At 35.4% G+C, this 24,762-nt stretch overlaps 2 protein-coding genes across 3 annotated transcripts in view; one reads left to right on the forward strand and one right to left on the reverse strand.

Moving 5' to 3' along the window:
- On the reverse strand, window positions 1-23,252 carry LOC107629151 (tRNA/rRNA methyltransferase (SpoU) family protein). 2 transcript variants are annotated; one of them, XM_016331861.3, is made up of 35 exons: window positions 22,758-23,252; window positions 22,252-22,345; window positions 21,943-22,037; window positions 21,282-21,799; window positions 20,974-21,184; window positions 20,572-20,883; window positions 19,984-20,134; window positions 19,669-19,806; window positions 19,166-19,247; window positions 18,643-18,917; window positions 18,436-18,549; window positions 16,315-16,574; window positions 15,139-15,375; window positions 14,895-15,050; window positions 14,492-14,629; window positions 14,152-14,391; window positions 13,834-13,961; window positions 13,437-13,560; window positions 12,561-12,722; window positions 12,325-12,472; window positions 12,116-12,216; window positions 11,775-11,936; window positions 11,567-11,614; window positions 11,082-11,189; window positions 10,178-10,252; window positions 9,778-9,828; window positions 9,016-9,159; window positions 8,794-8,924; window positions 8,160-8,247; window positions 7,649-7,708; window positions 7,312-7,552; window positions 4,480-4,631; window positions 4,284-4,354; window positions 3,120-3,276; window positions 1-361 (listed from the first exon to the last, which is right to left on the reverse strand). In XM_016331861.3, exons 1-35 carry the CDS (start codon window positions 22,941-22,943, stop codon window positions 197-199), a joined length of 5,523 nt encoding a protein of 1,840 aa, XP_016187347.1. In that variant the 5' UTR covers window positions 22,944-23,252; the 3' UTR covers window positions 1-196. The 2 variants fall into 2 exon arrangements, with proteins under 2 accessions (XP_016187347.1, XP_088357492.1); XM_088501366.1 differs by having other exon boundaries at window positions 12,092-12,216.
- Window positions 23,148-24,762, forward strand: part of LOC107605795 (uncharacterized) — a 5,352-nt gene continuing 3,737 nt past the window's right edge. Inside the window, exons 1-2 of the mRNA XM_088502703.1 lie at window positions 23,148-23,184; window positions 24,273-24,633. Coding sequence (XP_088358829.1) covers window positions 23,148-23,184; window positions 24,273-24,633 — 398 coding nt within the window. The remainder of the gene's footprint in view (window positions 23,185-24,272; window positions 24,634-24,762) is intronic.

Consider the following 24,762-nt stretch of genomic DNA (forward strand, 5'->3'; position numbering starts at 1 on the left):
TTTCACAATATCTGTCATATTCACCTTTTTTTATATATTCATAGGTCAATGTAAGCCACAAAATTATGATAAGCATGACATTGTCAAACGAATTCAATGGGACCAATCCCATAACGCTTATCTAATAACACAACAATTATATTACAGTTACATTATAAAATATAATTCTTACAAAATTATGCTCACAAAGCATGGGCTATTGAGACCTCTGTTGTCGAGTATACTCCCAGAGTGCAATAGCGCCACTGACATGAACATTGAGAGATCTAATAACTCCAAATTGGGGAATTTCAACGCAAGCATCCAATATATGAATTATATCCACAGGTATACCTTCTTTCTCTCTGCCAAGAACCAGGACCTAAGTATACAACCACATAGCAAAGCAGCAAGGTAAGAAAATCGTGGCACCAAATAGGAAACTAAATGAACTATGATGTGTATATGTTAAGTGTGGGATATCACACTGACTCACATCTCAAATACGAATATATTAGATTGGATGTGGACACCACTTAAGAGAATGGATCCACACCTTATTCAATGGAAAACAACAAAAAAAGAAAAAGATAAAAAGATAAAAAGAAAGTTTCTTCCTGCTAATAACCTGAATCTATAAACACGGACTTATAAAAATACGAAAAAGCTAGAGTACAACATTTTATTCCTATTTGTTTCTTTCCATCATTTCTAAGTTGTATACGTACATTTCAAAAGTAGTGAAACCTGTCTATACATGTAACAGACGGATTGAAGAATGTATTCCCACAAGGTATCATTCTAGGAGGCCGTTCATTAATCAACCATGTTATGTGTATATCAAAATTAGTCACCCAAATCATCCGCCCTTATAAAATACATGTTGGAATACAAAATATACATTGAAAATGAGTTAAACAACACATTATTTATATACAAATCTATACACAAATCCATGATAACTAATTTTTTGTATGAACATAGCATTTTTGTTCATTATTATCATTTTCTTTGAGACGTCTACTCACAAATCTTGACATTGTATAGAAGTGCCTTATCAATAGTAGAGAAATCGGATAAAATATATTTTTTATCTCTAAAGTTTTTAAAGTTTTAAAAATATCTCTGACATTTTATTTGTCTTAGTTTTGTCTATAATGTTTCAAATATGTGTCAATTATACCCTTGAGAGTTACACCATTATAGAATATGATAATATAGCAATTCAAAGCTGACATTGCAATTCTAAGCTGTCGCGCAAGTGACACTGCAGTATACAATTGTCACGTCATAAATGTCAATGTCTAAGAGTATATTGAAACATATTGAAAATTTACGAATAAAATTAAAACCATAAATAACAGTAGAAAACGAGAAAACATATATAAAATACAGTAAATATTTTTATAAAAAATCATATTAAGATCACTTTTCAAAAACATCCTTTTTAACAAAAACTCATAATACAGCAACATACATATCTATTAAAAACAAATATGAAATTAAGGTAAATAATTAATAATTATAGACTCTTATTAGTAAATTATAAAAAAAATACTTTTAAGGAATGCAGATATATTTATATAATGTGAAAAATATGTGATGTTTGTCATAATTTATATTTATTTTTAATAAAAATGTTACTATGTTAAAGTGAATCCCAATAAAATGATACATTATAAGAGTAGTTTTAATATATTTTTATTTACAAAAAACTTTTATTGAATAATAAACGTTTTTTTTCCTCAACATTTTTATTTGGTTTCCATTTATTTCAAACATTTGGTTTTAATTTGCTCTTATCATTTTAATATTTCGTCTCAGGTGGTTTAGACACGTGAGAAGAAGATCAACAAAACATCCGGTTAGGAAGATAGATGAGATGGAAGATGGACAGGTAGCGAATGATAGAGAAAGACCTAAAAAGACTATACATGAAGTGGTCAAAGGAGATCTACGTGTCAACAGTCTCACTGTAGACATGATACATAATAGGGTGCAATGGGTCGTTTGATCACCCCACCTACTAGAATAAGGCTGCTGTTGTTGTTTACTCCTAACATTTTAATGTTTCAAATATACCGCTGGTAGACATTGACCCTCATAACGTGGCAATCATCTGTTAACATGTCATTGATACGTTAGTCTAAGATTACCATTTGCCAGGTTGTCATGTTAGTGTAATCATTAACAACGCTAAACTCTAAAGGATATATTTTAAACTTTTCGAAAACTCAAGCGACAAAAAACATACTTTATCCTAAAAAAGGAGAAATTATTATTTCTATCCACGAACCCCCCCCCCCCCCCTCCTTCTTTAGTCATTAGATGAATAAATGGGTTCAACCATTTTGATTGGCTTATGATGATGAACTAGAATCGGAGTTTCCTCATAATTATTGATTTATTCGCTACCTCCTCTGTAATGTTAAGTTGTTTGGTAAACAAATCTTATGTTGATATGATGTCAAAGAGAAGGAGTGAGTTTTAGGATTTCTGAAAGTTAATGAACAAGAACTCCAAAGGAAAAAACCAAATCCCTACATTATATAAAAGAATTTTCATTTTAAGAATGGATCATACAATTCTAATAAACCTTTGTTAATATGAACTGGTTAAACCATCCTTTAAAGAAAAAGAGAAAGGGTTTATCTGGCTTAGGGTCTTCTCGTCTGCTATGGTAGCATCTAACCTTATTGACCAGCAATCTAGAGCCTAAATACAGTTAATCGTCTTAGTTGACTCACTTTGACATGAACATGTTAGAACTGGTGGTGGTGGTGGTGGATTGGAGATTGGGGGTGGAGTAGGATTAGAATTAGGATTAGGTTAGAGGCTAATTTGGGGATTTTTTGATAGTTTTTTAGTGTTTGGGTATTTTGTCAAGAGAAATCCATCTTTTATGTGTAGTTTTGTTTTTTCGAAGATAGATTTGTCAGTGTCCTAAACATTTATGAGTAGAAATGGTAGTTTATCACCCTAAGAAATATAAGAAAATAGTTGGGAATAAGGAACCACAATAGAAATCAAAAGTAAATCAGGTTTAGGAGGACACTTGAATTTGCAGTGGTTCCTGTTGAAATCCCCTCGATCATACAGCAAATTTAAAGCGGAGGGTCAGAACTAAATGGACAACTTACAGTATTTTTTGGAAAGGAATACTTGTCCAAGGGTATGCTATTTGCAGTTTGTTCCAAACCCAAGATGGAAAATCCCTCCCTCTTCTTTTTCTGCAAGTAAGCCTTGATGCTATCAACTGGGACTTCTATGATTGGAACCCATTTTTCAGCTGTCACACTGTAAAAAAGCAACTTTTGGGAATGATTGACAAAATCATATTGCAAAATAAATTAAATATATTATATGATACTATATATTTAAGGATAATGCTGTAATTTTCCCCCACTTTGCATTATCCATTAAAGACAGTAAATTCAACTTAAAAATAAATCTACTACTAATTAATAAACAAAGAAAATATCGAAGCAATATACCTTGCATTATCAATACACTAAAGAACATAATATATAAGCACCAGAAGAGAATAGCCAATTTTAAGCATACGCAAATTAAGGATGTCGCATCTTGTGCAATTATGAAACATTAAGTAGAAAACCTTAATGGGATTCTGCATAACTTGGAATTCCAACATGCATTTGAATTACATGTACATAAATCCCATTTTTTGAAAAATAAGATTGAGAAGTAGCCTGCCTCCAACTTTATCATTTCAAATTAGCTATGCAAATCAGTGAACTCCACATTTTTCAAATTACATGTACATAAGTCCCATTTTTTGTATATGCAAATTAGTGAATACATATCAGGAACAACAAAACTCACTTTCATTTGGAAATCTTTGGAATGATGATTTCATGCAAGTGAATAGTTACAGGCATATTAAAGTGCAAGAAGTTTGCGTGAGCTAAAATTAATTGTGGTTGTTGTTCCCTCGGAAACTTTACATTGTTTCACTATATGCACAAAAGATGCTTATAAGAAATGTTATATCTTCAACTATTCTTACCCCTCCTTCTGCTCTGTTACACAGGTGCATATAAGCAGTCTAATACATCATCAAAAATCATGCTCTCTAAAGATTTGATCATTTTGAATTATTGGTGTCTTAACAGTAATCCCATTTTTGAGCTCCAATAACCCAAGTAGCGAATCAAGTTTGTATGTGAAGTATGTGACACGCATAAAACAGAAGTAAAAACAAAACAAAAAACAGAAAAAAAAAACAAAACAAAAAACAGAAAAAAAAAAACAAAATAAAATAAAACATTATACTATCATGAAACCTGATCAACTGGAACTGCTTGTCGCTTATGATGTTTGCATCAGCAACAGCCAGCCCTGATGCTCTAAATACCTGCTTAAAACAAAAGCTTGTTTAAAGAACAAACCATTTTTTCCGAAATGCACAAAAGGAAAGAATGAGAAAATGAAATTGTAGGATAGATACTATGAAGAACGGGAGAAAAATTAGTTACTTACCTCGCATGTCCGCGCCAGACCAGCAAGATTGGGTATGCGGTCAAGCAAGGATGCTACAAAGATAAAATGTTGTCGACTTTCAGTTAGTCGATTGAGAGAAGATCTTCTTGACTGCAGTAAATTGTCCAGAAGGAGATCATCCCTTTCCAATTCTGTTACATTGATATTCAAATTAAATTACGTTAGATCTAAAACATGAACTCAGCGCATTATCTGGTCAGTGTTTAGAAATTGAGGCCATGGCAGTGTCATGGCAAAATGGTGTGGCACACATTGGGCCCACCACCATTTGGGTGAGGCTGCGTTGCAGAAATAGTGGTGGTCACCATAGTGACAGCCATCGTGGTCCACAATGTGAATGGTGGGGCTGGGTGTAATTTTTTTTTTTTTTATTGCATTTGAAGGTTGTTTCAGACAACTAGAAACTCCTAATAGCTATTAGCTAATGTTAGTGAGGTCACATTACCCTAGTTACAGCCTCTTTCCCTCACCAACCCAACAATCTCTTTCCTCTCTGTTGAGCTCCCTCCCTCTAAGCGCCAACAGCATTGCCTCTACACTGCTTTCCAGTTCCTCCTCCCGTCTTCCCTCTCTGTCATTCTCTCTGCTGCTGGAGGAAGAAGCCATCTGCTGCTCGAGGAAGAAGCCGTGCAGCATCTCTGCCACAGCATTGCTGCCACCGCCGGTTGGCCCTCCTCCAACACTCCAGGTGGTTTTCCTTTTCCAACTCTTCCTTCCCCTCTCTTCGAGACCCCATTCTGTTAGGCTGTATTTGTTTACCAGCACAGAATACTGAGACGGAGACACAGAGGAACAAAATCATATTTGGCAGATGAGACATGGACATAGATATTATGTCCAAAGACACTTGAATGTTCTTTTTGACAGGAAAGACACAGAGACATTGACAAACACAACTTATTTTTCTATTTTTTTCATTATTCCTATCAATTTTTCATAATTATATTGTTTATCATTATATTTTTCCTTCTAAAGTTTTTGTATGGAAAAAGATAGTAAATTGGACTTTCAAAATTTGTTCTTTTTTATATTTAGTTTATCACCAAACAAAATATAAAAATACTAATTTTTGTATCTATGTCCTTTTCATGTCTTGTCCTATCTTTATAACCAAACGCAGCCTTACAAAACATTAGTTTTTATTTTTTTTCTGGTTCGTTCCTCTCTTCGATTCTCTCTCTAATCAGAAGTTCTGAACCTCACTTCTTCTATCCTTTGTTTCAAAACAACAAACTCCTCCTAATCACTACTTGTAAGGGCCCGGTTTCCGGTAAACTAGATTTTCAGTTACTTTTCAACTTATTTTGCAAATCCCGAGAATCAGAACTCATCATGATTTAGTGAGGCAGGCCTAGATGAAAGAAAAACCGAAAATAAATCATAAATAAGGTAATAAATGAGTCAAATTTACTTTTACTAGGGTAATAAATCCCTTTGGTCAAATTTGACTATGCAGAGACCTGTTTACACTCATTTTTGGTCTGCTTACCTCACTATATTATCCTAGAGACATTTTAGAGCTGGGACTGCAATTAGTGACGGTTTCGCGCACGCCAAGATAAAAGTCAACGACCGAAGACTGTAAAATCAGTAATAATACAATTACCACCTTGGTAATTATCTTCTAGGAATAATCTAAGCCACTCATTATTGAGTTATTCTTTTAAGAATAAACCTCGGCCGTTCATTGTTTTACCACGCGGTAAACTTAATCCCAGACAAACTTCAGCCTAATACTCAATGTACACCTCTTAGAGACCAGGAATTCTCTTTGTTCTCTCTCAAGTAAACCGGTCATTCTCTCCCTCGCATATGGTAAAAGAGAGAAGGAATTCGGCCATATGAGAGGGAGAGATGACCGGTTTACTTGAGAGAGAAGAAAGAGAATTCATGGTATCTAGGAGGTGTACGTTGAGTATTAGGCTGAGGTTTGTCTAGGATTAAGTTTCACCGCATGGTAAGACAATAAACGGCTGAGATTTGTTCTTAAAAGAATAACTCAATAATAAGTGGCTGTGATTATTCCTAGAAGATAATTACCAAGGTGGTAATTATATTATTATTGATTTTACGGTCTTTGGTGCGCTGACTTTTATCCCGGCATGCGCAAAACTGTCACTAATTGTAGGCTCTAAAATGTTTCTAAGATAATTTAGTGAGGCAAGGTGAAGAATAAGTGTGAACAGGTCCTTGGATGGTCAAATTTGACCAGAGGGATTTATTACCCTCGTGAAAGTAAATTTGACTCATTCATTACCTTATTTATGATTTATTTCCGTTTTTTCATCTGGGCCCGCCTCACTAAATCATGATGAGTCGTGATTCTCGGGTTTTGCGAAACAAGTCGCAAAGTAGCCGAAAATCCAGTTTACTAGAAACCGGGTACTTACACTACTCATCATTTGTTAGTTTGAAAACATGATGAGACAATGTTTTTGGTGTTTCTTTTGGGGTTTTAGTATTTGAATATGCCATAGTTGACATTTGGACGAGTCTTATATTTTTTGGTGTTTTATGACTTACATGTTCTGCATTTTATTTTATTTTACTTTTGCATATAGATATATTTTCAGTCCATCCACCATTTCTGCCATTTCCCATAATGCCATACCCCATATGGCGGATTTCTCGGCCTCCACCATGAGCGGTCTGCAATCAAAAGCTATGTATCTAGTACTCAGGACGTCTACAACTATGCAGTCTAGAGTTGATCATTGAAACCCCCATTTGTCTTTATAGAAGTTAAATTCCAATTTATGGTATGGTGAATCACTGCATTGACAATGATTCAAACTCAAACCAAAGACATACCAGTCATTTTTCTATAGGTTTCGTCGTTGCCATAAAGGAAACCTGCTTCTATCTGCCCCTTGTCATGTTTGGTAACAGTAACCTTTTTCTGGAAATCTGAAGCAATATATTTAAGTTGGTTTCCTTTGATGGCATCAGAGAGATGTTCCAACTGATTCTTATCCCCATTGAAGTTTAGAGTCTCATTCCTGATGGTCACCACATCCTTTGCCATTGAACACCGTAAATCTTCTCTAGCATCCTGCAAAAGTTGTTGGAAGAGAGATAAAAGGGTGGGATTCATAAATGAAACAAATTTTGACTCTTCTTTTAGTAAGAACTTTGGTAAATTACTTACATTTAAAAAATTGAGTACTTGCTCCATGAGAGAGGTTGGAACACATTCAAAATCACCTTCCTTTAAATAACAAACAAAAAATCAACACAACTATCATCTATAAAAGCAGAAGTACAAGCCTATAAGTGAGAGATGTTGAATTAGAGTTTCAGGCATGCAGGTATCAACATGTACTGACAATATACACCTAAGAGAATAAACAATACATCCACAAAGTGATGAAGCCTAAATCAAGTACAAGTGATGCCGTCTCAATGTAGCTAAGGAATCACATGTTATAAAATACATAAGCAATATGACTAAATAAGGATATAAAGATTGTGTCCATATCTAAAGAAACAAAAGATAAGTACGTGGTAACGCCATAATGGATTGTAGCCATTGGATCAACGTTTAGTATGTGTCCATCAGATCAAAAATTGAAAAAACAGAAATATTTGGTTCGGAATTTAAATTTGAATTCCTGAAAGGATAGCATCAATATGATTTTTTACACAAATAATAACCTCACCTCAACTCGATTGACGAAAATCCCAGCAGGGGTGGCAGAGCTATTTGGGTTATAAGCATCAAGATATCCTGCCATTGATGTTCGTAAGCTGAAAGATAAATATTAGAAATTCATGAGTGCATCCCATTTCACTAGAAAGTCGTACAACAGCTATCCACAGCTGAATTTCATCCAAAACAATGAGAAATAGATTACAAAATATTGAGATCATATCACATAGATAGAGACGCCAGGAGCAAAAGAAAAAATAAAAGAACATCAAAGTACCAATGAGTATTACTCAGTGATTTTCTGAAAGAAAGCAGCACAAAAATGCCAAATGAAGTCTTTTTTCCTCGTATGCAGTCATTTATTTATCATACATAGTAAAATTTCTTATATTAATTTCTTTAAAAATAAAGCACCTAAATCAATTGAAGTGTTTCCTAAAACTCCTTCCATTTTGTGGCATATTAAAATTTAGATAAGTCAACTTCTCATGCCCACTGCAGGATATATACGTAAAGATCATGGAAAGCAATAACACTGTTTCAGAATGTTTGATACGTGCATACATGGCATATCCACTATAGGAGATAAAGATTCATGATGACACATCATGGGATAACAAGAGATACAAAAATAAGAGTCATACCGGGCACAATCAGAATTCTTTGCTAGGTATGTTTTCAAATCAACCAAACACCTCTTCTCTAAAGCTAATATCTCAGAAGATCCAGAATCCAACAGTGGAAAAAGTTTATGAAGAATTTGGTATGCCAGTAACTGCAAAACAATCATATTACAATTCATTTGTTTGAATTTGAGCACAGGGCACATTGTCCCACGCGCATAAGAGAGAAATCGAAATGCTAACCTGAGTAAAACCACGTAAACTGTGGTGGTGAGAAGTTAATAGTGGAACTAGCAGAGGAAACAATGTATCCAAATGTCTAGATTGAACATCTTTAGATGAATTGAGAATAACATTAGCTGCTATGAATACATATGAAGAAAGTGCCTGTATTTAAACCCAAAAGACAAGAATACAGTATAAGTGATTTGTACAATCCTAACTAATTATATATATACACGATAGTAGATTAACTGTCAGTCATAAAAAGATATTGAACTATATACAGACATGCAAGTATAGATAGCAAGATGTTTCATGACTAACTGATAAAGAATATGTGATTGTCAATCAATGATAATTATATCTTTCAGAAATAATAACATGATGTTGTTGGAGTATCCAGCTGGAATGGAATGCTTGTACTTGCAAGAATATGTCTACATCATTACTTATCACAGCAATGGGATAGTATTTAATGTTTAGCTTTTGACTTTTCATGTTTTGCCCTCTCTTATCCATCTAAACCCTATAAATCTTCAACAAGCTACAGTATTGCAATCATTTTTTGTCTTTGCTTAACATAATCACAATTATGCCACTGAAATTCAATAGAAACACATAAGAGAAGTCATGGAGTGCATTCTACAATTGAGTTATTACTGTCGGTTTAAGCAAACTAAATTTACATGTGTAGTGTACTGACTGCAAATTCAGGACAATTAAAACCTGCTACCAAAGGATTCGTGTCATCTAAGAAAATATCCAATAGAAAACTACATTTACCTGTGGTCTCATATCATAATCTCGCAATATCAGGACCAATTTTTCTTGAACCTACAAGTTGAACATTAGGAAAAGCGTAATTGAGAAGAATATGAAACATGAACAAGAAAGCAACTAAATCAATCTAACATCAAACTTTCGGACAAAAGGAGGAAATTCAGGATGTATATGGTGTAAAGACAAGATACATTAAAAAAAGGCCACCCGGTGCCCAAGCATCCCGGGTTAACGTAGGGTTGGGGGAAGGGCCGCACCCAAAGATAAGATACATTAAAAAAAATAATTGAAAGTGTGCAATAACATCCCGTTTCATTTTATAAGAAACCCGCTTGATGAACTGTAAGTGAAGTCTAAACAGAGACAATGGGCGAAGCAAAAAAAGGGAAAAGAAAAGTCTTACAAGAAATGGAAACTTCAAGTAAATGTTGATTGCAAATGTCTCTAGGTACTGACGAACTGCTGGTAGGTTATTTCTCTGCGATTAAAAAATTAACATAGTTATTTCGGTCTAGTGTTGAATTAATACAGGTTGATAATAGTATAACCGACCAGGGTTTGTGCCGTATTATAAAAGATAGTTAGATTTATAGCAATTGGCAACTCTAACAATCAACCATCACCAAAGCCTTCTCCCACCAGGTTACTTTAGCCAGATGGATCAAACATTGGCATATATTAGGCTCCTATTAGTCTTCTCACATGGCTAAACTGTTTAAAACGACTTTTTGTCATCTTTTCCTCAATAGATTTTTATACTCATATGTTTCAATAACACAATTTATCTTTTCTAGTTTTCTTTTATCTCCACTCTTAAATCACATTATTCTCATCTCTGAAAAATTAACTTATACTCTCTTTGGCAGTTTAGTGCCCAACATTCAGTGACATAATTGTTGGTCTTATGCCATTGCGATAAGTTGATTTTGGAGCTTGAAAGGCACTGTTGTAGTCACAGATAACAATTGAAACATTTTAGGCTCAACAATTGCTGTAGTACATATCTTTTGTTGGTAAGTCATTTTCCTTTGATATGAATAGTTAAATACACAAAAGCAAATATAGTAATAAACAGAATTCAAATGCAGAGATAGATATGGTGACTGTCTTTAAAATCAAATGCAAGGAAATCATAACTAGAAGTTCATCGAGAAAAGCATGCTATGAATAAATTGAGGGTGCACTTGCTTAGTTGCTTATATGGAGACCACTAACATATGCTTCCATGGAAAAAAAGGTCAACAGCATATTAAATACTAATATCAGAAATAAATACTATTGAGAGATATGATGTAAAATTTACTTACATGGAGTGATATGTACAAGTAATCTACAACCTTCCCCACTATATCTTCATCAACAAATGGGGACAAGACACATATTATTTGCCAAACACGTATCTTGCGTCTATGGATCTGAACATAAATGTAAAGAATTGAAGACAAAATAAGTAAGGGAAGACTGATATTAGCGAAAAATTGCAATAGCATCACAAACTACAGTCATCATGCCATAATCAAAATATTTAAAGCGGGGATAACACACCAACCAAGAGCTGGAACTCTGGAAGAAATTGTATCCTTGTAGGATTAATGTCAATATGCCAACAACTCTCTAAAGATTACACTAATTTAAGGAAGAGTTACAGTTCCTCTACTGTCTAAAGGTTTCACCAAAATGATTAAAGACACCAATACTTCTTCAAGGTCATCTCAAATTATAGAAGACAGGACACTCTAGTCAATTGCATTTAATCAAACTAAAGAAGTGAATGGAACAAAGGGATACTTACAGCACTATATTTTTTGTATAACTCCTTAGCGAGATCTTTATCATTCACCTACATCAATAGATAGTGAACATAAGCGTTCCAGGATAAGCATAAAGCATCTGAACATTATCAAAAGTAAAAACACCTTGAATAGGAAGAGAGACAGAACCAAACTTGACATAACAAACAACAGTCAACCCTTTAGTATCAATTAACAGTAAGTAACTACCGCAAAGTCAAGAAGCTCTAGAAGAAATGATTTGCCAGATTCTAGAGCCGCAATGCAGTCTGCATCTTCACTTGGTGATCCTACCATCCTAGCCTGGTCTGCCAACTTGTAAAACAAAACAGCAACCGATACTCGTGCATACAACTCTGTATTAATAAATGCCTGGTAAGAGAAGTGGCGAATTACTACAAAGTTACGAGCTTCAAGAAATTCAAAGAAATAATACACTTATAATAAATTGCAAATCAGTATGTTCTTGTATTATCATAGAAATATCATCATGTTAAGGATATTTGTGGGGGGGACTATAAGCCAACTTGTTCAACTGTTGAGTTACTAACTTCAGTCAGCTCTTGGTCAGGGCTCCTCGCCAATAGAGACACTTCCAGTCTTGCATCATTGTTGTCAGCTAGTTCAGCTTCAAAATCTTCATCAAATGCAACTGACAGGTGATTTCAAATTCAGAATGATATATTGAAATTGATATTGTAAAGCAAAAGATAGATAGCCAGGTAAATCAATTATACAGCAAAATAATTAAGTTTTGTACCTGAACCATAGAGAGACAGCAGCTTTAGCTCCTTTAGGTAAAACTTTATAATCCTAGGATTTAAGAGCCACAACCCTGTTAAGTGCAGTGCAGCCAGACGAATTGTACGAGGACTCTTTTTTCCTTCCTCAAGAAGATTTTGAACAAACTGTTTGCCAAGCATTAAAACTAATAGTCACTAGTTTCATGAAATAACATAGCAGAAGATCAGAAAGCTTCTTGAAGAGAATACAAACCCATTTCAGGGGTCCAGGTGCATTGCCTATTTGGTGCATTATTTCATCATTAAAAAACACAGGATGCAAAACAGATGACAAAAGAGCAGCAATGGAAGAGATTCTTCTCTTGTTGCAGCTTATATGCAGTATCCAAGAGGAACGGACCAAATTCCATATCGACTGATAAAAGATAGAGAGTCATTAGATTAGTGAACACTGCCGGTGAGATGCAGAGAAAATAAGCTCGCAATAAAAATACGTGTCACTCCAATAAGCCATTATGATTTATGAATCAGAAATTGTGTGCTTTCATGCTGGTTAAAAATCAAAACAAAACCAAGTTCAAAGTAATGCAATGAAACACAACATGTCACATTTATCAGCCACATATATGCAAGGCTAGTAGGGGGTTAGTGTAGGATCATGCCCAAGGCCCTATGGGCAATCAAGCATATATGCAAGGATTGTAAGGAATCCCACATTTGGCATGGTGATTGTTAATTAACTTATATTTCAATGCAAGCTGATGTTCTTATCATTCAATAGCAATGTTCAATATTTTACTAAGACGGCATCAGATTACATGGCTACACACATTGGCCATCTAAGATAAAAACAGGAGATATGCCATCAATATAATATAAACAACATGAGTGTCATGCTCATGCATCCTTCATGCCTTCAGTGACATGCTCATGCATCATTCATGCCTTCAATTTCAAGCCAAAAGACTTTTGCATGAGGAGTCTATGCGAGATATGCATCTGCTTAGGCTTTAAGAAAAGTCAGTTCTTGATATCCTTGACATCCTCACACAAGAAAATTAACCATGCATATGTAGTAAATTAATTCAATCAAAAGTACCATGGAAATTGAACATATGAAAAAACATACCTCTGTGTCAATTATATTAGAAATAGAAACAACAGCATTTGACCTCACATTGCTGACTAACTCTATTAACATTCTGAGTGATCTCAGCATGGGTAAAACAGAACTTTCCCCAGCATTTTCAAGGCTGCAAAACACACCATTAAGTAAGCTTAAGAATTGTAAAGAAGATACAAGGCACAATAAGATAACAGAAGAGAAAGCTAAAAGATGTCCATTTTTGTAATGTGTAACAGTAATTTGTAACTAAAAAATTGGAAATATAAAAAATACTGTTGAAAAGAATTGTGGGTCTTCACCAAGTTTAAATGTTAATAAGATAACCCTAACTGCAACCATACAAATCCTACAAAAATCTTACACACACACACAGGTGCATAGAAATCATTCTGATGCTTACCTTTCAACAAGATCACTAAAAATGCATTCAAGAGTCCCTTCAGAAAAGGAAGCACGGTTTTCCTCCAAATGAAACCCATTCCGGAAAGCTTGAGAAGGGATTGACAACAAAGATTCTAGGCACACCCACTGAATAAGTAACAGATCAGTTAACATTTACTTGTTTATCACTTCAGATCCAATCCTACAATTAGTGCGAACTTAATAATTGTGATATGATAGGACAAGGGTAAAAAGAAAAAAAGGAAAATAAGCTTGTAAAGTTCAGATTCAATTATTGCAATGAAGATAAATGCCTAATGTGAAAGCTCACTAGAACCTTTATATCCAACAAAACTGCTCTTCGAGTTCTAGCCAAAACTCCTGTTCTAAGTAGATCATTGATATTTTGAAAAAATGCTCCACACATAGAATCTAACCAGGGCCTTCCTTCTGTGTCTGAAAGAATGTTCTCATTTTCCTTAATTAGATACATAGATCCAAGAAAGCATGGGGATGCTAGAACTTTGAGCCCAAAAACAAGTGCTTCATATGCTGCAAGATGAATTTCAGCTTGTGTCTGCATTAAAATGCATAGCAACCAAAGGACATCATCACGCACTTCAATCATGAAAAAGGAGCAATGCTTTAATAACAGAATTCATGTAAATGCCAAGCACCTCTGAGCAGGAACAGGGAGATCTGGTACTCCTCCAGAAGAATTGCCATATAAATATAAAAGCAGAGTTTAGTGGAGCATCACTTCTTATTTGTTTGCACCACAACAAGATTAATGATAATGCCTTCACAGATATAACCTGCTTGATTAAACACAACAATCAGATAAAGTTGCAAAAATAAGATATCCCTTAATCAAAGCAAATTGAACAGATTTCATATATAAAGTATAATTTTTACCTAAAAGTTAAGCAAATCAAAACAAGCTATATATATGTATTTCATTAGGTTATATCTAAAATTTTATGAGCTAGGATACCACCTCCACAAAATAATTTTCTTGTAATAACTTCTTTGGAATAAAGCAATCAGCTAGTCATAACAGAAATCTTAAAGAGTACCTACCGCCTGCAATACAGCAGTGGTGGCAGAAATTGACAATCTTCGTTGACTAGGGCCTCCAAGTTTTCCTTTCACTGCACCTGGCAGAGTAGAGTCCTCTGTTACAACACCAGACCAGAAAATGGAGCTGGCCTGGTTTGCAACCTGAACGAGATCATCCTGAAAGCCAATACATTTAAGGACTGTATAAGTCATAGCAATAAACTAATTAGCATATCATAGAAGGAAGAGGTTTATGAGAAGTTACCAACAAATAAAGAAATTTATCAACAAGTTTCTTAGAGACGCCTTCTATTAGACTAAGACCATCAACTATTCCAGAAAAGGCATTTGCTACATCAGTTCTGGCTTTATTACCATATTCAACAGCTCTTTCCTTTGCTTTATGAAGCTCCAGAACTAAACTCAATGCAAGAATCAAGAATTTTACATATTTGGTATCCTGTCCTTGATTCAAAATATCAGCACCACTGCTTTCAAGAAACTGCAAAATATGTGCAATGGATCCACTATTAGAGTCATACCAGAGAATTGATGCAGGGATACCAGTCAGTGCAGCAATATAAATTGCAAGAGTTTAAAATAACTATTATGGGCTTAACAAAACTAATATATAACTCAAACTAAAATATGCTGCATCCAGTATTAAGAGTTCTTTTTTATTTGTCTTATTTATTTATTTACTTTTTATGAAAGAAGAATACATTAAATGAAGAGAAGAATAGTACAAGAATGGAGGAAAAAAGCTCCTTCTTACACAAACAAAAACATACAAAAGAAAGAGGAAAGCTATCAATAAGCATATGTTTTCACCGTTCACTAAATACAGGCCAAGCTTCTAGTCCTATCCCATAAAACTAGTTTCTCTGAAAATCTATTGTTGAAAGTGCATGAGTTGTGCTCCAACCAAATACTTCAAGCAGTAACACACATTTCTCATTGCTACAAAGGTTTTGCCTCTCTCCTACTCCCAAAACCAGCAAACATGGTTAAGAAAAACTAATTGAAGCTTGCATAGCAGACCCAATAAAGGGATCAATGAGTAATCCTAGCTCAAATTGAGGGCGCAAAATAGAGGATTCCCAAGTTTAGTTGGAATATAGCAGAGCACTCTATCTCTGATGTAACTGATACTAACTGCCTAAGAGTAGTTTGACTATTGTACCCCACCTAAAAATACAATCAGAATAACAGAACATCATTTTGACTCTACAATATTTTCTCTTTCTAATACACAACACTCACCAAAGATACAAAATAAAGTATTCCCTGATAATGCAAAAACAGATCTGATACTGATTCTAAATTTTCCCAAACTTAAATCAAGATAAGATGATGACTCTATTTTCATTTTTACTTTTTCTTTTTCACTAGAACTAGGAAGCAATTATAGAAACTACAACAGAAGAAGGAGAAAACAAACCGTTAAAATAGGTTCAAATGGATGTTCCTTCTTGATTGCAAGGAGAAGTACCCTTGCCCATCTATTTGCTTCAAACTCCCAAGCATTCAAGTCCTCATCATCATAATTAAGGGAGGCACTGGAAAGATGATTACTGACAAAGCTCAGTGGGAAGTCACAAAGACTTTCCCAGAGCTTTATCTCATTACTACAGCAATTGCCACAACAAGCCTTTTCACCGCAACCTGAAAGCCATCTTTTCATAGTCGCCCTTAGCTGACCTGGGGAGAAAGAAGAGAATAATCAAAATGTACCAGCTGAAATCATGTATCATCAGATTTTATGCTCCAACTTTATTGGGGGAATTGCTAGAGATACAAGTATTGGAAGTTTATGTTGATGAGAAGTCAACTATAATAAATAATCCATAACCAATGAAGCGCACTACCAACATGTCTAACAAGATTGGTATACCAACACTAAGTGGGCATTCACATACTAGTCAAACACATTCATAGGTGTCCAACTAAAAGGTTTTTTCTTCTTTTTTTCAAATTTAGACACACTGGATACAACTCAGACATGAAAAAAGCAATATGGATACATTAGACACATGACTTTAACATTTTTTTTCAATCTATTTAACCAACTTAGATATTGGAAGTGCAGCCCAGCACCCAACTTGAGACCAACATCATCTGTTTGGGTTTGTTCCAAAACTTATTCTAAAATTATACACTACATTGGGTGCCATTGTTTCTGATTTTAAGAAAAGTGAGTCTATAATTTGTGTGAAAAGGCTACTTTGTTTAGCTTTTGAAAAAAGTTGAGAACTATTTTTTTAAATTCTGATTATTTTATAAAATACAAATATGGCAACTGATTATTTGTAAGAGAAACGCTGAAACAATTGCACTCTAAAGGATCAATGTATTAAAAACTGATTTTTTTTTTCATATATTTTAATATATCAAAAACTGATTTTTCCAATGGAATAATATTAAGAACTAAAAAGTTCATCAAATAAAAAAAAAAACTAAAACTGTTATGAAATATAATTTTATGACAAGTTTTTCAATATAAAGGATATATTGTAGAAGCATTCCTTCATTTACCTCTACTTGTCTATTTTAAACTCGTGAACAAAGACTTAAAGATTCTAAGCCCTTCCTTCACTTTCTTTATTAAAACTTTGAACATCTGTAGATAAAGGTGTATCTTTTCCTATTGGAGAATCCTGATATATTCATGGAATAAGGGCAACCCGATGCACAAGCATCTCACAGGGTCCGGGAAGGGCTGCACCCAGAGGGTGTAATGTATGCAGTCTAACTTGATAATTAAATCAGTGGTTGTTTCCACGGCTTTGAACCCGTGACCATGAGGTCACATGAAGACAACTCAACCATTACTATACTAATTACATAATTACAGATGCAAAACCCACATAAATATATAATTGCAACTGCACATCCCACATAATTTGATTACATAATTACAGATTCAAATCCCGCAGAATTTATAGATTTGAATGATCAAATATTCTGCTGAAATATCTGCTAATATACAGGCAGATATTCTACCATAATTTTCCAATTAATTCTATTGGCATTCCTTTCCTTCCTTTCTAACACATTCCCCTTTCTTTCCATCACAACTCATAAAAATACCCTTAACAAACAGTCAACCAAAATATATATGAAATCATTATGCACACCAGAAAGCTGAAGGATGAGATCATCACAAAATATTCATCTAATCAGGCCCAAGAAACAAGGACACAGCTCGTATGTGATGGGTGATTAGTAAAATTGTGATTGGAAAATCATAAAACATCTTTTATGCATATACAACCAGTTCATCATTGAATTTATGCTTGATCTTGTTTGTGATATGCTGCCCACTACACATCAGAGCAGGGAAATCTTGTTTCATAAGAAAAGGATTTCAATTATATTTATGTAATCCAGTTTCTTTGGATGAATAGACATGAACAGGATGAATTGGTTCATCGGGCTTTCATGCACGTGCAAAGAGAAAATATTGTTTGGCAATATCTTTCCTATTTCCAAAAATAGTGTAGAGATGCAAGTTCAGTACAATTAGACCATAAGAAAGAGCTAGAACTTAGATTCCACGTACCACCATAATCTGTAAATTCCCTTGGAAAAGCTGAAAGGAAAAGCAGAAGAATCTCAAGAGGAATATCAAATGTACACACCACCAAAACAGCTGCCTCCAAAATTTTGCTACAAACTGTAACCATAATCAAGCTTTAAGTTGACTAATACTACAAACAATCTAATCAATTTTACAAAAGATCTAGACCAAGCAGATTGAATTAAGAACCTTTAAGACGGTAACTGGGATTGAAATGCTGTTTGCTGCTCTCAACAACATATCTAAAAATATCCAGTAATTCTTTTTTATCAGTTTGATTTGCTACTCCAGAAACAAAATCCATCGGAACAATGTGTTTAGATGATTTTGTACTGGCCTCAACAGTTGTTCCAATGCCTGCAGCAGCTAATGCAATGCATTCAGCAAGCGCCATAAGTCCAGCTCGTCCGAAGGAATGGTGTTTAGCTGTGGATGCTAAATTGCACAAAAATGCAATGCGTTTCCTGTAGCCAACTTTAAGACAATAAGAAATGCAAAGCCAAAGCATTTTATCACATGTTCACAAATTCATGATGACTGTGCAATTTATCCAGGACATGTTTCTTTTTGGTAATAAGAAGGCATTTATTCAAGAGTTTTTGCTAAAAATAAGGCATTTATTCAAGACATCCTTTATACTCCCCAACCAATATAACCCAATTTCACGGGAAAAAGTACTGTTCTACTTACCAATATTGGTATCTATGCATACCTTGGAATCAGGAAAGTAACATAATGGTGTATAAACCGGGCAGCACCTTCAATTACCCTTGACATGTAAACTCCTTTTATGCCTGAAATGCAATTCAATCAAAAGCAGTTGTAAGCAATCATTTTCTGTTTACCCCCCTTTTTTTGGAAGTATTCAATCTAATCATTTTAACAGAAAACCAGATTCAAGAAATTAATTACTAATATCAAATTATTGCCACAGGAGATCGAAAGCTTAACACAAAACACAAATCTGAATAAAAGAAAATTCATTTGAAAAGCTTAGTTATCAGAGCCGGACTGAATTGGACGGTTCGACTGAGAAAACTGGTAAATCAGTTGTCCAGTTCGATTTGACCTACGGACCGAACTTACAATCAATCCGATCAAGAAAGGTCAAACTCATTGAATCATTAACCTAGTGTCCCAGTACTTTGAACTAGTCGATTACCAGTTTCGGTTTTGAGAACTATGATCCTAAGGTTAAAAGTGTGAAGCACTAACCAAATTCTTTGTGGTGTATTGGGTCATTCAATCCTTGCATAAATGGACCAAGAACAAAATCTTCAGGCATCGAGTTAATGTAGTTTCCATAATCCTCCCAATTTATGTCCAGAAAAGACTGCATGATCAGGCACCTTACTGCATTATTTGGTAAACCCCAAAGAATGAAAAATGATGAGTGCAGGTGAAAGGAATAATTTGGTACAAGACACAAAACTTGGATAATGGTATTGATGCCATGTCTTATGAAGTTTTACTAACAAAAATATTCATTGGGTTGTACTTGTTCATGATGAATTGAAAGGTAAAATTAACCTTGTGGATTGCCATGATGAAGGCCTCGTTCCCATAGAATGGGCAACCAATTGAAAGTCTCACCACAGATTTCAAGTTGATCTCGATGAACGTCACCAATACAACTACTAGCATTGTGATATGACCCAGAGAATTGAAGCAACAAAGAGACCTGTATAACAATTATTTTAGCACGTTAGATGCACTATGCAGAATTTCTTAATAAGCAAAATATAGCTAGTCCTTGAGAAGCCAAAAAAAAAAAAAGACCCAAGTCCTGACTAATTGCTCATCTATTCAGCAAAACAAGCATTAAGCAGCAGGAAACCTATAAGCACACAAAGCATACATCGAAACAGACCCCAAAAACAAGAATAAACGTTCTAGGAAACATCAGATCCAGAAACATCCAAATATTGCCCACAAAAAGCAACATTTCAACATGTCATATTCCAAAAAGGACTCTATCTTTCTGCAACTTAGAAGGATTCCCAACTACTCCAACCATATTTAATTGGAACATGAAAAAGTATTTCCGACCTAGATAGGGACATAACCCTAGAGGCCTAGATATGGGAAAGAAGATAATGCAAACCTAGTACAACAAACCTGATTATTCCAAGCAGCTTCAACTAAGTGAGTCCCATATTCTTCAAGCATCTCATATAGAAGGACAAATGCATCCCAGAACTGTTTGCTGTCGAAGATTAAGTCATCTGAAGTCAAAAGTTTCCCAACACCAAGTGACTTGGCTTCCTTGTAAGCCCAACGATCTCTTTTTGTCACAGCATGAGGTGCAGAATGCGTTACATTGGTATTATTTTTTGAAATTTTAGAGATGGAATTGGCTCCCCTTTGCACATTCAGAGCCATCTTCAGTATATGTAAGCTCTGCTTTCGCACTAAATTTTCCTTGTCAACCTGACCAGGTTCAGTTTGATTCATAACAAAGAAAAGAACTAACAAATTAAACAATCTTTAACGGAAAATTACTAAATAAAGCTGAAATACCAGCCCCGTCTTTATTTCATCCCAGAACTGCTTTTCTGCTCTTATGTCAAACTCTTCAATTCTAAAGATTGAATCAGCATCTTCACATTTTTCTGCAGGCAATAAAAAGGAAAAACACAAAGAGAGTACATTATATGCATCTCTTCTCTCTAACTTTCCACCTGAAAACAGTGTAATGCAGCAGTTCCAAAGTTTGATGAAGAAATGCCCCCTGAAAACCAATGTTAAACACGATGCACTTAGAAAACAAAATAGCATGTATACACCATACAAAACAAACAGACATTAACGAATTTAACTTATTCTACCGAGAAAAGTCATGTCTCTGCCCACGAATTGAGATTTCAAATTTGTGATTCGTAGGAAATGCTTTGTGAACAATGGGAAGAAAGAAACCAACAGCACAAGACCTGTGATCCAGACTATGCAAAAGCATCCGCTCAGTCATATTACACAAGTCCCAAATCAAAGTTTCAACAAATTTAACGGCAATACACCGTTCCTCTCCTGCTGATTTAAAGAATGTATGTGTTTGCGCACATTGAAGGGCACCTTCCATAACTAGAGACAAAACATTGCATGATGTTCTCAATGTAAAAGTACTTGAAGAAGACAGCAATAATTCCTTGTCCTTTAGTGGATCTATTATGACATCATATGAACCCTGGAAAGATGGTTTGCTACTCCATTCATAGAAATCTAAATCACCGCTATGAAGCATGCCCATGGAAAGACCAACTGATCTCAAAAAATTTGGCACCAATGCTACTTCGAAAACACCCCAGGCACCCGTTTCCACCACAACATCCATGAACCATTCTGTGATCTGACATAAACATCAAGCATATCCAACAAGTGGAGAGGGAAAAATACAGAAATTAGGTTATGAGAAGCTCCCGAAGTCCAATAATTACCTAAAACTATATGAGACAATATCCTGGTTATTGGATAATAATATTGCAACTATACCTGATTAAGCAAGTCATGCTGAGATGTTTGTAGCACCACAACTAAAGGAAGGAAACATCTATACATAAAAGATTTCATCGCACCATAATCAGCCCCTGGAAATAAAAGAATTAGAGAGCACTGTTCCTAAAAAAAGATGAAACGTGACGGTTTTAAATGCTCCATTTCAGCATAGTATTTCAGTTTCCTAGAAATGTACTTTCACATGAAGAACATAAAAAAACCGTGTATGTAGTTTACAAATAGCATGTCTGGGAAAGTTCAAAACAAAAAGAATTAAACAAATCCGTAGATGGGATGACAACTCACCCATTTTCTTCAGTAGATGACAAAAAGCACTTGACAATGACAAAAGATGGAGATGTTTATCAGAATCCAAATTTTCATCCTCCAACATAATACCCTGTTATATTCAAGAATAACGAACCAACCATGAAGACGAAAAAAGTAAGAAATAAATCGGGTGTTACATACAATAATATTGATATAAAATATTTTTTTGAGTTGGTTAGAAGTTAGTTACAAGTTAACTCATCATCAGTAGTCTATATAGCGCACATTCATCCCCCTCCCCCCCCCCCCCTCTCTTCCCCTCCCCTTCCTTCCTTCATTTTACCTAATCGTCTTAGTTCTGGCCATTTTCCTCAACACAATAAGCAATAAAAAGGTCCCTATTATTCACATCTACAACATTTTCTTTAAAAGTTTACTTCGTTTTATTTTGGTTCCCTTCATATTACAATAAAACATGAAACAAATATGCAGATTCTTCGGTTAAAAACAAATTGACAGGGATGGAATTACAATACTAGAACCTTCAGAAGATGAGGAAAATCGTCCAGGAAAGAAGCGAAGAGTGACAGCGGTGGCAAGCCAGTCGTGGCGAGAATACAATCGAGCGTAGCGGGAACCGCGGAGGGAGGCACTTGGTGGAAGCTTCTAGAAAGCGAAGCAACAACGAGAGCAGCCATGGGAGCAGCTTCTGCTTCTGGTTTGGACATTGGTTGCACCGATCAGTGATTCAGTGATCAACTTGCACTCGCTCTCCCTCTTCTTCCTTCTGCGGATTCAAATTTCAGAGAATGTTGCTTGCGTGCGACTTTTGCAGATGTTCTGGAATGGTGGTTGCAGAGGTGGAAGATGAGAAGTAATAAGACTAAAACCTAATTTTGGGGTCGATAAACCATTAAACCCTGAAGCTGTAGATGACGAAGTATGGGTCTACCGCCGCAAAGTCTATCGGCAAATTTTCGCGCCCTTTTGTACTTGCATAAGTGAAATTATTCCGTGCACATTGTTCTCTCATTTTTAGTTGGAGTATTTTTCCGTTTTGATCCCTAAATAATTTTGAATAGGATATTTTAGTCCTCAATAAAATTAATTATTCGATTAGTCTTTAATAATTAACTCCGTTAGTTATTTAGATCTTTTGTTCTATCAACTCTAACGAAAGACAAAATAGTTCCTAGCAATTCTAACACTAGGTAGAGACAAGTGTTCTATCACTTCCACCTTAACTTAATCCACTTCTATCCCCTTATTTGAGATCCGATGCCTAAGAACAATGTCTTCAGTTACCATGAAGTGGCATTTCTCCCGGTTTAGAACTAAGTTTGTTTCTTGGCATCTTTTTAAGATCAGGGTCAGATGATCAAGACAGGAGTCAAATGAGTCTTCAAAAATAGAGAAGTCATCCATGAATACTTCAAGAAACTTCTCTACCATATCAACACTACAAGAAAAAAGGCCTATGGCCACGCTTTTTTTTTGCTACGCTTTAAAAGCGTGGCTAAAAGTGGTCAATGGCCACGCTTTTGTGAGGGTGGCGACTGAATAGAGATTTAGCCACGTTTTTTCTTGCTACGCTTCAAAAGCGTAGCGAAAAGGGTCAATGGCTACACTTTTATAAGGGTAGCAATTGATTCGAGATTTGGCCACGCTTTATTTTTATACGCTTAAAAAGCGTAGCCATAGAGAGAAATAGGCACGCTTTTAAAGCGTGGCGACAGAATTTTGTTATAGGGTCATTTTAAAAGCGTGGCCGTTTCCTCTAGCTCTTTTGGCACACTTCAAAAGCGTGGCCAAAAGGTTTCCATAAAAAAAAAAAGAATTTCAGAGAACTCCCTTCAAAATTACTAAGTTACCATTGCAATATACCATCTACTCTTCCAAACTTTAACTTTCTCTTTCTCACAATTGCCCTAACACATTCAGATCAGATAACCCTAAGCCCACACACGAAGCGACAATTGCTCTCTAAGCCCTCCAGATCAGACAACCCTAACCTTGTCTTCATTGTGCCTCACGAAGAATCCCCTAACCGCGATGAGGAACATCAGATCGAAGAACCCCTAACCTCTCTTCATTGTGCACTCCCCGAAGAACGTCGCCGGCGCGCGCGATACCTCTGTCGGCAATCCCTCTTCCGGCCCATAGCCCTCCTTTAAATTTCTTCTCTCTTCTCTCGACACTCTCTCCCTCAAGCTCACTGTGGCTCACCTCTCTCACGGCTGGTCTCGCCGTCGACCCCTCTCTCTCCGGTTTCACGCTTCTCTCGCGCCTGTTTCGGACTCAAGCTCGTCGCGCTCTGTCACCACTGTCGCAAGCTCTGTCGCGCTCTGTCACCATTGCAAGCTCGTCTTCTTGCGTCGGCCGTCAACGCTTCCTTCGTCATGAGTTGGTCTTGGGTAGGTGAGTTTCAGCTTCCTTTGGCCCTGTTAAGTCATCAGTATATCTTGAATTTGTTGCTGAAAATTGAGATTGTTGCTGAAATAATGATTCTGCTAATTTTCTTTTGCTGTAAATCATATTTCGAGAATT

The sequence above is a fragment of the Arachis ipaensis genome, chromosome B1 (assembly GCF_059453495.1).
Source record: "Arachis ipaensis isolate K30076 ecotype BB chromosome B1, ASM5945349v1, whole genome shotgun sequence".
Taxonomy (NCBI): domain Eukaryota; kingdom Viridiplantae; phylum Streptophyta; class Magnoliopsida; order Fabales; family Fabaceae; genus Arachis; species Arachis ipaensis.

Excerpts from the sequence above, each read along its gene's own strand:
- LOC107629151 (XM_088501366.1), bottom strand. The coding sequence starts at position 22,943 with ATGTCCAAACCAGAAGCAGAAGCTGCTCCCATGGCTGCTCTCGTTGTT. Across the intron at positions 14,392-14,491 it reads CTCCCTGTTCCTGCTCAGAG|ACACAAGCTGAAATTCATCT; the intron begins GTGCTTGGCATT and ends ATTTTAATGCAG. Across the intron at positions 12,723-13,436 it reads CTAATATAATTGACACAGAG|TCGATATGGAATTTGGTCCG; the intron begins GTATGTTTTTTC and ends ATCTTTTATCAG.